General features: G+C 39.6%; 1 protein-coding gene across 4 annotated transcripts in view; it reads left to right on the top strand.

Moving 5' to 3' along the window:
* The window catches only part of arhgap24 (Rho GTPase activating protein 24), a 99689-nt gene that overhangs the window by 64066 nt on the left and 19108 nt on the right, over window positions 1–16515 (top strand). For 3 of the 4 annotated variants that reach the window (XM_057818999.1, XM_057819002.1, XM_057819000.1), the window contains one exon: window positions 14136–14258. In XM_057818999.1, the coding sequence (XP_057674982.1) occupies window positions 14136–14258 (123 nt within the window). Of the gene's footprint in view, window positions 1–9466; window positions 9683–14135; window positions 14259–16515 lie in introns of those variants that run through there. The other variant, XM_057819001.1, reaches the window with a different exon arrangement.

Below are 16515 nucleotides of genomic sequence, written 5' to 3'. Positions count from 1 at the left end.
ATAATTACGCAATGCTCATGGTGCTTAAACCCATAAATTCAGTCGCACCAAAGTGCCAGCAGAGGGAGACAAAAAACACAAGTAACAGGTGGACATGTCACTGTGCTGTCATTTTAATCTGTTTGAGCGGGGCATGTGTGTTAATTGCGTCAAAATATTTTAATGTGATTAATTAAAAAAATTAATTACCGCCCGTTAACGCGATCATTTTGACAGCCCTAAAAAAATATATGTGTTTCACTGAAAAAAGATTCATCATTTAAGGAAGACATGTAGGTCAAATTTTGGCAAGACAAAAGTTTTGTCGCCTACAGAAAGTATGGTGAAAATTGAACAAAAATTGTACTTTAAATACAAAAATATGTTTCAAAACATAAGCAAATTAAATAGTGGTGCTGTGAAATCCAAATTTAATATTTCGTATGACTTCCATGGGTTTGAAGGCCTGCATCCATGCGGTTCCGCAAGGTTTCATACAAGCCATCACAAACATCAAAGAAAGCAGTCTTGCATGCCTCCCAGAGTGCATCAAAATTCTTGGGTTTCGTCTTCCATGCTTCCTCTTTCATCCTACCCCAGACATGCTCAATGATGTTCATGTCTGGTGACTGGGCAGGCCAGTCCTGGAGGATCTTGATCTTTGAGGTAGAGATTGAAGTATGCGATGGAGCACCATCGTGCTGAAGAATTTGTCCCTTTTTATGGTTAGGAATGTAAGAGGCAGCTAAGATTTGTTGATATTTCAGACTATTTATGTTGCCTTCCACCCTGCAGATCTCTCGCACACCGCCATACTGGATGTAACCCCCGACCATGATTTTGCCACCACCAAACTTCACTGTTTTCTGAGTGAATCTCGGATCCATGCGGGTTCCAGTAGGTCTCCTGCAATATTTGCGGCGACTGTGATGTAATTCAATGGAAGATTCATCTGAAAAATCCACTTTTTGCCACTTTTCCAGCATCCATTCTTTTGACAGGCTGTGGGCCTAGGCAAATGCCACACGGTTTTAAATTGTCTTTTGTTCAATGCTGGTTTATGGGCACTGATTCAACCATGGAGGCCATTTCTAAACAGAATTCAACAGACTGTTCTGGTTGACACAGGGACTTCAGGTGACCAGGTCAAGATTCTCCAGAACTGGCCAGCCCAGTCACCAGACTCGAACATCATTGAGCATGTCTGGGGTAGGATGAAAGAGGAAGCATGGAAGACGAAACCCAAGAAAGTTGATAAACTCTGGGAGGCATACAAGACTGCTTTCTTTGATGTTCCTGATGACTTCATCAATAAATTGTATGAATCCTTGCCGAACCGCATGGATGGAGTCCTTTAAGCCCATGGAAGTCAAACAAAATATTAAATTTGGATCTCACAGCACCACTACTTAATTCGCTTATGTTATGTAACATATTTTTGTATTTGAAGTACATTTTTTGTTCAATTTTCACACTACTTTCTATAGGCGACAAAACTTTTGTCTTGCCAAAATTTGACCTTTATATCTTCATTAAATGATAAATCTTTTTTCAGTGAAACAAATATATCTTTGTACATTCAACATCATTTAGGAGGTTCTTAGCTTTCATATGAGTCATTTCTAAAACCAATTCAATAATTAAAAGTCAGGTTATTAGCAATTGTTTGTACAAAATGGATAGGCGACAAGACTTTTGTCAGGGACTGTAGATCTTTTAAGGCACAAGAAAAAAATATCTTTAAAAGTCAACTTTTGTTGGAGTCCAACAACACCGCCTTTGGGCTGTCTGACAGAAAAGCTAGCATCGCTGTTGTCATTACTGTCTGGACTCTGATTATAACCCTGCGATGACCCATTTTATAATGCTTAGATCCAGCCAACAAAACTTTGGTCAGCTTTGTCAAGAAAATAACGAGGATAGGCTTCGATGTAATCCACGTGTCAGTCACTATGTTGCTATATGAAGTGACGAAGCCTGTGTTGAGTAATGAACGTCAGATTTATCTCTCTTTCTATCACAATAATGCCCCTTGCTGACAGGCCCTTCAGTAACTGAAATCAATCCAGTGGATGAAAATGTTGATCTACAACCCCAGGACACATCGCCCTACTGAAGTCATTATTTGACAAAAGTGTGTGAAATTGATCATCCCCCACATCTTTTCCCGGATTTCCAGAGGAAAATCTGACTCCTATGCTGCAATTTGTCACAATAAATCATTGGATTTGGGGTCTTTACTTGAAAAAGGCTTCAAAGGGCTTCCAAAAAAGGGCTCAGACTATCTCATTTGGCTTTGAGGAGTGCAGGTGTGCATCTGGCCCTGGGCTGTCATAAGTGCTGAAAGGTGATATTAGTTAGGAACATGACTGCTCACCTACTTGTTTCTCCGCTGCACAAGCTTGGGTGCTGAGCGCTGGTGACAGTTTCTACCTGGCAAACAGACACAAATAGCCAGAAAATTGCTCGAATCACTATGATCTGAGTCACAAGCAATGTTGTCACAGATTACTTGAAAAAGTAATTTAATTACTGATTATGCCTGAAAATAGTAATCTATTTACTGACTACTTTATTATCAAAGTGACTAAGTTACTTTAAGTAATTTATCAGTTACTTTTTAACAAATTTTCTCCATTTGCTGCCTCAACATAAGAACGACAACAGAAAAATGTCATCGCATGTAATTGACTTTCTGATAATTGAATTTAAAGAGGAAGATCAGAATTTTTCACATAAGGCGTACCGTAATTTTCGGACTATAAGCTGCTACTTTTTTCCCTAATTTTGAATCCTGCGAGTTATAGTCCAGTATGGCTCATTTGTTAATTTATTTAGGTTAATAGGTAACACTTTATTTGACAGCGGCGTGATAAGACTGTCATAATTATGACATGACATTATCACAGGCATTAATGAATGCTTATGACAGACGTCATTAAGTGTCATCAGGCAAATTATATCACTAACACCATTATGTCCAGCTCGGATCTTTTACATCCATCCAAAAGGGAGATAATTTGCCAGATGACACAAAATGACATCTGTCATAAGCCTTTATTAATGCTCATGGCAGTGTCATGTCATAATTATGATGGTCTTATGACAGTCTGATGGTGCCACTGTCAAATAAAGTGTGACAAAATTCCATAACTAGCAATTAATGAAACAAGTAGAACAGTAACTGAAAGAATAATTAGAACAGAACATGTATTTTGATTTATTTACATCTGTAGCACCACAATGCATGCTAGGAGGCATGTTGGACGACAACAATGTTGGCAGCAGAGGTTCACTGTCTCCCCCAAGGGAGCTGTGATGGCCAAATGTAGCTTCTTGAAGCAATAAATGATCGTTCATTCTGTGTTATGACAGTCTTATGATGCCGCTATCAAATAAAGTGTTACCAGTTGATATCTTTGGTGTAAATATGCCATAATACAGTAAGAACAACTGCTGCTTATAGTCCAGTACGGATTGTCTATGAATAAAAGCCGTTTTCGTGTCAATTTTGGTAGGTAGCTGCATGTAGTCAGGTGGGCCTTATAGTGCGAAAATTACATTAATCTTCGAGTTAGCAGGGGTTTAATTAGAGGATGGAATTGATTTCAACCACCAGTGAGTCATGCTAGCTTAGCCACTCCGGAGCCCTGAAAGTAACAAATAACTGACAAACTGTGTGGAATTTGTTGAAATAACTCCACCGACTAATTAAACCCACTCTAACTCGAAGTATCAGTGCCAATGTAAAAAAATGCAAATTGACAGCACAGCAATCAACAACACACAAATTAATTGCACAGTGCGATAAACACAAAGGTGGGGGTGGGCGCGAATGCGCGCGCACAACCTGGAAGTATGCTGTACACACATGCAGTCTATTTGGCCACAAAACGTGGCGGCAACTAAGCACTTTACACTCAGTCGGACTTACAACACATCCCAAAGATGCTAAATGAACACGTCACCTCACGGCATAAATGTGAAACACGAATATGATGTAAACAATGCTGGCGACAACCCGCCGTTGCAACGGCAAAGCTACGAAACAACTTATCGCCGGAACCCTTCAGAACGAAGGATAAATACTCACATTCATTTAAAGACGCACATAGACATTCCCTCGTACATCTCAACCGGTGGCTGCACTTGTTTAGAATGTGCACCCTCGCGCCACACGCCTTTCTCAGTCCTTAACACTTAGCGCGTGTGACTCGAGACCAAAGCAGGAAATACTATGAGCGGTTACCATGGAAAATAATTACAAAGTGGGAACCTTTCTAACATTTTCTATTCAACATGCTCTTCGTACATGACCACAATATTCTTCATTCTACATACATACGAGTTGTGTCAAGTCAAAAGGTTTTCGAGTCGAATCAAGTTGAGTCACAGGTTAGTCAAGGCCTTCATTCTTCCCCAGCCCACCTAATAAAGCACTCAGGTTTATTTTTGAAGGAAACCTTATTGTCAATTAAAAAAAAGTAGGAAAAAAAACTATCCAGGATACAGGTAGAACCTGGGTTACGATCAGAGGCGTAGCAAGGGTCCCTGGGGGCCCCAGGCAACAAGCAACATGGGGCCCTTCTGAGTCACGTGACACACATACATACTTGCGCAGTATAATGAACACAAAGGTGTGGGGGGTCTGCGTGCACGTGCGGTCATCTTGGCCATAAAAGTGGCAAAAACTAAGCACTTTACACTGACTCATATGGATGTACTTACATTCGTTCATGGACGTACACATTTTACCGGGGGCCGTCCTCTGCTCAAAATGCGCACCTTACGCCTATTCGCGCTCCCAGAATGCGCAACGTGACGTTGGACGATAACAGGACTGGTTGCTATGGGAACCTACGCATACCCAAGGAACCTTGCTAAAAGGAGTATTAATCGTTTAGGATTATTTTAGATGCATATATGTTATATTTTTCTTATATAGTATTCGACGAGGAATACGATAGACTAATTAATAGACTTTTTTGGGGGGGGGGAAATCACCATTTCTTTAAATAGTCACATGAATAATGAGGTGGCCTGTGAAAATCAACGTAAAACAACTCGGCAAGGACTTTCCAGAGAGTACTCGGTGAGTCACACTTTAACACTAGAAGTCCCAGAGAATTCTGGTACTCCTACTAGTCCCAAACAATGGCCGATATGGCCTCTCCCCCGGAAAACCCAGAGGTGGCAAAAATGACCCAAGTGCTTTTGAATTGGCAAGTCGTTGTTGGACAGACAACAGCCGTTCATATGGAAATGCAACCACTAGACATACATTAACTTCAGACACAATGACGACAATCCATACTCCATGTCCCTGATTCAGTCCTTCTAAACTACAGACACAATTCCTGCTTTACACTCAAATTGCAGTTCTAAAAGGCTTTTTTTCCTTCAAAACAATGTACACATTTGGGCCATTCTTTCTGTCGTTATGTGTGGAGTATAGGAGAAGTTAATGAAAAAATGTGTAAAACGTTTCAAACTTCAAAAATAAATGTTATTAAATAAATGCAGCTTGACTATCACTAGTCACGGAGGAGAGGACAAATCGGCCATTGATAGGGAATATTAGGAGTGTTTGTCTTGGGAAAGGCCAAGTCAGCCTCTGCTGGGTTTTCTAGTGTTAAACAATCATGTGGTTTTAATAGCTATTTGGACTTTCTTAAACATGCATAATCTATATGACATGGTTAGTGCTGATTGGGATTGATAACAGAATCGTTAGATAATCTGCCAAATGATTCCATGGTATTTAAACACTCCCTACACTTGTCGCTGCGTTAGTGCAGTAAAGCTGCGTGTGCTAAATTTGTTGGCCCGCTGGGGGCCCCTGCTGGCTGGGGGCCCTAGGCAATTGCCTGGTTTGCCTAATGGGACGTGACGCCTCTGGTTACGATGTACCCGATTTATGTGATTTCGACTTTACGACGCCGTAGTCTTGTCTGGCATTTTGTCTGTAGTCGTTATTTTTTTTACTTTTTAGTCGCGTAAACAGTACATTATTGTGCCTCGCAGTATCTTATTTTTTTACTTTTTTTTTTTTTATTAAAGTGAACCTCAGACTTAAAGACTTGTTGGCTCTAATAAGCCACAATTGTTCTCTTTTACTAAACTTTGCTATTAAAAACACATAAAATATTGCCATTGTTAACTCTATCATATTTAGTACATGTTTTGACCTACGGTGGGCGCCATGTTTTATGCGGGCAATGGACGCTCGGGGTGATGTAGTCACGTAGTTAGGCTGGACTGGGAGAATAGCTTTGCTAGCTAGCAAGCGAAGCTAGTATGACGACTGGAATGATTTTGTCACATTCTGCTATTTCTAAACATTGAGATTGTTTTGTTACTGTGGGATGAGTTCCCGACGTCGTGCCTGTATCCAATTCCAGCTCAGCAGGGTCTTTAAACCGATCCTAGGCAGGTTGCCAAGATATTGACTTGATGCCATTTGACAGTTTGTGCATCCCTTCGTTGCTTGTTATTAGCCTTGTCAGTCATTAACATTGTTAGTAAAGTCTTTCAATGATGCAATATGTACGTTTTTAACAAAGGTGATCACTGTCAATGGCATAAAAATACCAACGAGCAAGCTAACAAGCAAAGTTAAAAGTCAAAAAAGACAAAATAATACTAGCCAGTCCGAATCTAGTCATCTGATTCCCTCACAAGCTTCCGACCAGACAGTTCCTATTGCTGAAGTCGGGCTTACATAATAGTGTATTTACAGCAGCCTTGGCAGAACACACACTCAGTCTGTTATTTGCTCGGCATGAAAACAGAACGGAGGCTGGCCGGACAGCCCGGTGACCACGCTTGAACGTGATGACCCTCTCTCTCAACCCCTCCCGCCCCCCTCGCAGCTGCAAAACTCGGAAAACCGCAGTTGTAGATTCCAAGCTTGGATATCATGTTTGCCAGAGGAGACAATTATTCACCATTTTTAGGCGCCGTGATTGCATTTTTACTCTTTTAGAGTCAGTCAAGCAGACACCCTTCAGCCCCCTTTTTGGTACTCATTGAGGATCAGATGGTAATGGATAGCCATTGTCGCTCTATGGGGGTCTGTGTTCTCCAACAGACAGCTTCATTGGGGACTCAGGTTATGTTGCCTTGATAGCAATATTGTCGACCATTGACACCATCCACCTGGGGGGTCGGGTGAAAGGCGAGTCTGCTATTAGATGGGAAGGTACGCCCAACGGTGAGAAAAGTGGACACTGAAAAGTTAGCGCTTTCATTGACGATGATAGATGTCCAGTCATGTGACTCTTTTCATAATTCTGCTGTGAATTCAATTGAGCTTGTCAAACTCAACTCAAACAAACTTAAGTTTCAATAACATATAATAGGAGTGTGACAATATATCAAAAAGTTGACATATGGCTAATGCATCTGCTAGGCTATAACGTATTTGAATTGCGCCTCTTCTGTAATGTAGTCTGACAGTAGGAGTGGGAACTTCTTGGTACCTCACAATACGATACGATTTGCGATACAAAGCTCACGATAACGATGATCTGACGATATAGAGATACAACGATTTTCGATACATTGGTCAGGAAATCATTCTAGGATATTCTACAAAAAGCTAATAAACAGAAAAACAAGCTTCTGCTGTGTATTGGAATGAGTTTATCACTAGTAGATGTCCAATCCATTTGAAGTGGGAGGGTGGCAGCGAATTAACTTTCATTCATTCGCCGCCATCCCTCCCACTTCAAACGGATTGAACGTCTATGGCTGTCAGTCGCAGCCAATGCCAGGCAAAGAGTAATTTTGGGCCATTTAAGGTCATTTACCTGTTGATTTTCAGTTACTTCCTGTTGATTTGGGGGTATTTTATGGGTCACTTGCTGTTTATTTTGCGTTACAGAACAGGAAGTGGCCTGGGAATCACTCAAATGAATTGGCAGTGACTCAAACTCAACAGGAAATTACCTGTAATTGCCCTAAAATGAAAAACAAGTGACCCCAGTAAATGCCCCGAAAATCGGACCGAATGACTGAATGCTCTGGTTTTGAATGAAGGAACGTTCCCAGTCTAAATGGTTTGGGCGTCGAGCACCATCAATGGCAGCCTTTTTTTTTTTTTTTTTTTTTAAATTGACACCTTTTTAAACGGGGTGTGGGTGGGCGTGGGGTTGGTGGCGCGTCCCCTCTTGCCATCCCTGAAGGCCGATTGACGGGTGCACGGGTGGGCCGGGGGACCACCCTGGATCCCGGAAGGGGGGACGATGACTCCTTTGCTGGGCTGCAGGAGGAGGGACGGGCTGCACTGATACCCCCGACCCCCCGCCCGCCCTCCCTCCCCGGGCTGGCTGGGTGGGGGCCGTGGCCCTGGGTTGGAACCCGCGTGGCGTCTCCGCTTGTCTGTGTGGGGCTCGCGTGCGGCTGGATGTGATGGGGCGCGCTCGGGTGGGGGGTCCCGGTGCCGGGATTGGCAGTTGGGCGGCATCGGATCGGTTGCCAACGGACTTACACTCACAAGTGATTCACACGATTACTGGTTTCTAGATCACAGAGCTGATTTGTGTACACTCTACCCCTTTCAATCACTTATCTTATAGACTCCCCCACCCCATACCCCTCTTTCCTTGGTCAACAGGCTCCCCCACATGGTGTCAACCAGAAATACTCTGTAACAAAACAATCCCACCAGCAGCAGAATGTGACAAAATTATGCCAGTTGTCATACTAGCTTCGCTTGCTAGCTAGCAAGCTATTCTCCCAGTCCAGCCTAACTACATCATCACCCCGAGCGTCCATTGCGCGCATAAAACATAGGGCCCTCCGTAGGTCAAAACATGTACTAAATATTATAGATTTTTAAATCAATGACAATATTATATCTGTTTCTAATAGCATATTTCAGTAAAAGAACAATTGTGGCTTATGAGTGCCTACAAGTCTTTAAGTCTGTGGTTTCCTTTAAGAAAAGATAGCTGGCTAGGACAAATCTCCTCTAATGCCCAAGTTGCCTTCGAGATCTGCCCCAACCTTTCAAATCATATACTTTTTGTTATACCAAATACAAATCGGCAGGCCCCTATGTAAACCCATGAAGTGGCTCACAAGAAAGTGGAATTTTACTAGTGTTATCTGTTTATGACCTTGCTTAAGAGAAGACGCTGAGAGCTGCACTCTTATCTTATCCAAATAAAGTTAGATGGACAAACAATATAGAAATGAATGTATCAAGTAAAATGAATACATATATGGGAGCAAATATCTCTACAAAGTGAAAAGTATTTTTGCGTTTGTTACAAAACACATGATTCATAGATTAATGAATGAAACATGGGAAAACCAATAGATGACATCATGGTATTTAAGCGTGTGTTGGAGAAGCATCACAGTGCGAATGGGCCTTCCCTGTTTGCTTATGGGGTCGCGGCCGAGATCTTCCCATTGTTCCCGTTACTGTGCTAAAGAGAGGCGTGCGTGCGTGTGCTCACCAACCCCCTCTGCAAACCTCGCCTCCTTGCCTTTCTCTTTCACACCCTCTCAGCTGTGCTCATTCTTCGGTGCGGAGCCGGCGTCCGCAAGTTAGGGATTCTCTTTAAGAACTTTACGCTCTTGACTAACTCTCTCGGGATTACCGGGAGCAGAGGTGGAGGCATGGAGATGGTACATCCGACAATTCATAGTTTGCCCGTATACGGATTACCTCAGTTAATATCTTCTGCTTCAGGTAATGCTAGTTCCTTTCTTGATGTCACTGGTGCATAATCCATTTTCTCTATTGTTCTGTATACAATGTTTTACTATTTTTTTTCTGTTCCTGAACTTGTTCTCCTGAACAAGTGCACACTCAGACTTTTAGTGATGTTTATGTCAAATATTTTTTTCTATATGGACAGTTGCACTTCAGTGAATTGAAACTCAGTGGTAGTTATTGTATTTGATGTGCAAATTCAATAAAGACATACAAAAATACTTGAAAAAACATTTCAAAACTAGGGTTTTCAAAGAAAAAAATAATAATCACAGCTTTTGAAGTTAAAAAGTTTGTTCTATTGGCTAAAAATAAAAAACAGGGCTTATCGAACTGCAAAGTAAGTAGAAGAAAACATCAAACTTGTGAATTTGTGTATTTATTGTTCTAACATTCTTTAAAAAAATTTTTAAAAAATAGACAACGCTAGAGGCCGACCTATATGGGGTTTTCAAATGCCGATACCGATATCGAATTTTTTTTTTAGCCGATTGCCAATATCCAAAGCCAATTTTATAAACCGATATTTGAGGCCGATAAGACTTTTAAAAATTTTTCTTTATTTGAAAAAAAGCACATAGATTATCAACAGCTTCAAATTTACAGTGATGACCTGAGACTGAAATAATTAATTTGGTCTTGTGCTCCCAAACCAACGAACGCAGCACTTCTTTTTATAATTATACACACTCATTAAGACAGTACATTATGTACAAATAATTAAACCCACCAGGACGTCACGACCAGATGTAAACAAAGGAGGGTGAGAGGATGCTCACCATGCTAATGCTAACGCGAATGCTACGGTAACACTACGAATTACATTTAGTGTGTAAGGAAGGGTGACCAAACGTCCTCTTTTACCCTGACATTTCCACTTTTAACGTCCTGTATAGAGCTGCAGCTATCAAATATTTTAGAAATCGAGTAATCGACTGAAAATCCTATCGATTAATCGAGTAATCGGATAAAACATATTTTTTTTAGTAAAAAGCAATTATAAATATACATGAGAAAACAAGACATTTCATCTAATATTGAACCATTTTCAGTCAATCAATGTCTTTATTTTAGGGCTGTAAAACGATTAAAAAATTTTAATCGAGTTAATTACAGCTTAAAAATTAATTAATCGCAATTAATCGCAATTCAAACCATTTCTAAAATATGCCATATTTTTCTGTAAATTATTGTTGGAATGGAAAGATAAGACACAAGATGGATATATACATACAACATACTGTACATAAGTGCTGTATTTGTTTATTATAACAATAAATCTACAAATGGCATTATTAACATTCTTTCTGTTTAAGTGATCCACGGATAGTAAGACTTGTAGTTCAAAAAAGATCAATGTTATAGTTACAAGTTATAGTAATTTTATATTAAAACCCCTCTTCATATTTTCGTTTTAATGAAATTTGTACAATTTTCATTCAAAAGTAGAGTTAATATAATAAGAAGAAGAATAAAAATAACAATAATAATAATTGAGTGACCAAACTCTTAGTGATGCCAGTTCACTTTGCATTGTTCTTTAGCTGTGTGAGAATAGGGCATCATTACTACAGACTGAAATGCTTTTCTTTTTGTGAACATTTTTTTTTTTGAGAGATAGCAATATTATTTTGTTGTGCTTTCACGAAATGATACTTCTGTTTGTTATGAAGGAGTTGCAGAAGCTTATGCCAATAAACGGCGCAGCCCAAAGAACGCCTGTGTCCCCTCGCCTTGATAACAGATATATCTCTGTGCATATCTTACCCAAAATACAACAAGAGACACATAATTGCCACTAAAAGAAAGCAAACTTACCGAAATATGCGTGGCGCACAAAGCAACAGCATAAACGTCTCACAACTACTAATTCTCCCACTATTATAAAGGAATAACATTAGTATGGAACGGCGCTGCGCTGCCCCCAAGCGGCCGGTGGCATTCTCTTCACTCTTAATGTCCTTAAACGGCGTCAATGAAATCTGTTTGAGGCAATGCGAGAGCGGCTCATTCAGTGCATGCGTTAATTGCGTCAAATATTTTAATGTGATTTATTTTAAAAATTAATTAACGCCCGTTAACGCGTTAATTTTGACAGCCCTACTTTATTTACAATTTACATTGTTGAAAACAGCCAACAATTGCCTCTCAGATGCGACTAGAATAAAAAAAAGACCAATTCACTGCTTTCACTCGAAAAACTTTTAGATCTTATAAAAAATATATACAATATATAGATATGTATATATATTTCTTACCTAAAAATGCCATTACGCTTGATAACACAAATCACTTAAAAGTTAGGTGTTTTCCCCCACGTGTTTCAATTGAATTTCCATTTGTGTCAAGCCATTTTTAAGTTCTAGTTAAGTTTTAAGTTAGTCTAAACTGTAAGTCCCGATAGGATTTTGAGTTTTTGCAGTGTTCAAAATAAATGTATTGTAACATATCAGGTTATGATATGGCAGGGATATTTGCATGCGTTCCTGAATGCACCGCGTGACGTGCGGGGGTGAGGGAGGTGCCGGAGAGTGAGAGACATGCCTTCCTGTTGTTGTTGTCGTTCCACAAGTTCCCAAAAAATAAATAATTGCAACCTAACGAAGCGGGTGACTCTTTGTCAACGTTACAGTATGATACCTGCTGTATTGGAGCACATTAGGGACCAGTGCTACTTGGTGTTTTATCCAGCAATGACTACTGAGCTAAAATTGACAGTTAGCTTTATCATATTTTCATTTTACACCCTCATCACTCTACAACGCTATGTTTTCACAGATTAAATAAAGCTTGTATGTAAGACACGTTAGCCACGCGCAGGGCTAATGTTACGTGAGCGAGTAACGTTAATCTTATTTATTAGCGCTGAGAAGTGTACTGCTTTAAGATGGCGGCTGTTTACTAATACCGCTGACTCTTGTCATTTCGCATCTAGTTCAACATACATGTGATATCCATGAAACGCATCAGATGCTACCGGCTACCGCCGTAGCATCATGCGGGCTAGTTTTTAACATCGTCGGTGTAGTTTGTAGCGGCTGTCAGCTGCAGAAAGGTTTTTTTATATTTTTTTCATTGCTTCTACCTCTACGCACGTGACATCAGCGCGTTGTCCCGCATTTAAAGTAGTCCGGGCAAAACGTGATGCTTAGAGCTGGCAAAATTAAACGATTCCTCGAGCTGAATAAAATTACTCGGATCAATTTTTAAACTCGAGTTACTCGAGTTGCTCGAGTATTCGTTTCAGCTCTAGTCCTGTCCATTGCGTCCGGACGGATTTCATAGATTCATGAAAATGTTCGGTTTTCATGATTTTTCTCGGGACCAATTAGCGTGGGTTGAAATTGACTGACACTTTGCACAGAATACTACGGTACTGTGCTGCCTGTGACGTGTTCCCTGAGAGCCTGCCCAGTTGTTAAAAGTTTTTTATGATCAATACGTATATAATCAAATGCTCATGTACCCAGAAGAGTAAAAAAATACCTTTATTCTATTTTGGATACAAATTTGCGCATGCGTGCGCAGTCACAGACTGGCTTTATCATGGCGTTAACTGTCAATTCTCATTCACGAACAAACCTTTGTCACGACAGGCAACCACAGGCTGTAGGTACAATTGCCAAACTTACTTTTTTGGTAAATGTTTGACAACTGTCAGACGCGACTTATTGTCCAGAAAATACGTGAAATTAGCCATCCTAAAATGGCACTTTAACTTCAGATCTTTTAAGTTTTTGTCCAAGTAGTTGTTTTTCCACTATCAGTTGCATTTTCATCACCAATGTACATGCTCGGTCAAAAGTTTTGAAACACTTCACCATTCAGTCGGATGAGAAAGTGTCTCAAAACTTTCGACTATGGCTGTACTATTTGATATACATGTAAAACTAAAATCCTTTTAATTGAAAAAAAAAATTGTTTTCTGGGCCCAATATTTAATTGTGATTAATCAAGATTAATTAATTACAAAAGTCTCGAATTGATTTTTTAAAATTTTAAATGAGTCCCCCCTCCTCCCCCCAAAATTAGCCTTTGCTAGTATTTTTTGCATGCATGTTTAAAGTTAGTTTGATCAGTTACGCTGTTTGTCAAAGGTTTGGCAAAGCTGTAACGAACCAACTTCAACTCTAAGTTGACACTAAAGTGTAAATGTACTTCATTATATGACCAAAAAAACTCCAGATGGTTGCTAGCGAACTTACGACACGAGCTCCGATTCGGTGTATTTTATTTTATCTATTTATTCGCTCTGACTTAGAGGTTCAATTTGAAATATGACATTTTTGTGGTGGCGCTGAACTCAACTCACCTAATGCAGTGCACAACTGGAATGGGAATGTTTGTGCAAGATTATGAGTAGCTAATAACGAGTCTTTTCTACTTGTTCTGGTTTTAAATATACATGTTTGTACTTTTCTGACAACAGGGGGAGACAGAGAGCGGATGACAGCCAACCATGAGACCTACCTACTTATGGCCAGCACCCAGAATGACATGGAGGATTGGGTGAAGACCATCCGCAGGGTCATATGGGCACCTTTTGGTGGAGGTCAGTGCACAAAAGCCCAGTTTATGCTGTCATGTATGGCTCAAAGCCTGTGGGTGGCCTATCTTTGCTCAAAAAATGACTGACTGAAAAACAATATGGTATAATTGAGTTTTAATTTAAATACACAGAAAAATGTGAATTGGTACTTAATATATGTTCATAAGTCGTCCTATTTTCCCAATTATGACAGTCATATTGTAAGCAATATTATTCTTGCGTATGTAAAGATACTCACTTACCTCGACGACCTTAAATCTTTTTCCTTATCAAAATATTGCGTAGTGAAATATGTACTTTTTTGCCATACAATTTTCACTATTATTAAGAGCTAAATCTGGTATTTTTAATAGGGTTGTTCCGATCATGTTTTTTTGCTCCCGATCCGATCCCGATCGTTTTAGCTTGAGTATCTGCCGATCCCGATATTTCCCGATCCGACTGCTTTTTTTGGCTCCCGATTAAATTCCAATCATTCCCGATAATTTTTCCCGATCATATACATTTTGGCAAAGCATTAAGAAAAAAAATGAATAAAACTCGGACGAATATATACATTCAACATACAGTACATAAGTACTGTATTTGTTTATTATGACAATAAATCCTCAAGATGGCATTTAGATTATTAACATTCTTTCTGTGAGAGGGATCCACGGATAGAAAGACTTGTGACTTTGTATATTTTGACTAAATATTGCCATCTAGTGTATTTGTTGAGCTTTCAGTAAATAATACTGAAGGCCATGCCCAAATGCATGATGGGAAGTGGAACCATGACTGTGCGTAGTGCTACCAATTGATATATCTTCTCTGCGTTGGGAAATAACATAAGGAATTAAGAAAAAGATCTATTGCTACCTTGCTTCCCCACATTGCTTCCCATGATATTTCTAATCACAGGGGAAGGGATTGTAAGGCTTTAGCCAACTAAAAAAAGGCTCCAAAGGCTGCCAAAATTCATTCTACTCATTTTACGCTGCCTGTTATCTCTCTATATAGGGAAAACGGCACCATTACAGATCGAACGCGACATTGCATGAGTGGGTCATGCAGCGCATGAATTAATTGCGTTAAATATTTTAACGTGATACATATCTAAATAAATTAATTACCGCCATTATTGGGATAAATTTGATAACCCTACCTTAAGCCTAAACTAAAGACTCTGGATAAGTGTAACATATTATGTCTGTAACGTTAAATACAATTAGAAAACGATTTAATTTAAAAAAATATATATATATATTAAAAAAAGGCATGGCCGATATTTTTTTGCCGATTCCGATACTTTGAAAATGACGTGATCGGACCTGATCGATCGGGATGCTAATTTCTAACACTTATTATTTATTCTCATTTTTGAGACGTCATTTTATTTCCAATTCCTAAACTACAGATGTATACATGCATTTGAAATATGAACTCATTGTACAGTGATCCCTCACTTATCACCAGTGTTGTTTTCGTCAACGATAACGAAAATATTTAGTCAATAAACACTTTTTTCGTAAAGAAGATAAGACGATAACGAGCTGAAAACGTATTTTGGTGGACTAAAACATATCGAGGCAAATGCCATTTTTCGTCTGATGAGAAGAGAATGAGACGAAAATGCACAAGGGTTTCTGTCACATGTACACAATGTGTGACATTTATGTGTAGTTAGCCTGCATCGTATCAGTATCAAGTTGTGTCATTCGTGACGTGCTGCCCCTACCTCGTCCATACCCGACTCATTTGTGTGTCGTCACCAGTCTCCATGGAGGCTTGCACACACAGTAAGATTTGTTTTGTGGAGAATATGCAAAGTTGCATTAGACTTTAAACGTCTGTGCTGAGTGACCATCACACACTAAATTTAACTTGTAGCGTTAGCATAGCATTCACGTTCGCGTTAGCAATATGCTAATGCTAACAGCGAGAGTAAAACTGTCGGACAACTTTTTTTTACTTACAGTTCATAGTGTTCAGGTGGGTATAATTAATTGAAAATAATGTACTGTAATGTAAGGTACTTTTCCTGCTGAGTGTTTATTATCACCAAGTTGGCATTGGCCTTGTAGATAGACGCTAAAATATGTGCTTGTCTGCAAATGTTTATTCAAAATAGTTGGAAACATGTATTTAATTATCTGGTCTTTGCCTTTTTGGCAAAGCCAGATAATGTTATTCTGCAACTTTATTATTATTTATTAATCAACTTATTCTCCGCGTTTTTTCGGCGCGCCGCACAGCCCGTACCGCTGCACCGAGAATT

This window comes from Corythoichthys intestinalis, chromosome 17 (genome assembly GCF_030265065.1).
Source record: "Corythoichthys intestinalis isolate RoL2023-P3 chromosome 17, ASM3026506v1, whole genome shotgun sequence".
NCBI lineage: Eukaryota > Metazoa > Chordata > Actinopteri > Syngnathiformes > Syngnathidae > Corythoichthys > Corythoichthys intestinalis.
The sequence above is the reverse complement of the archived record's forward strand: the minus strand, read 5'-3'. Positions and strand labels throughout refer to the sequence as shown.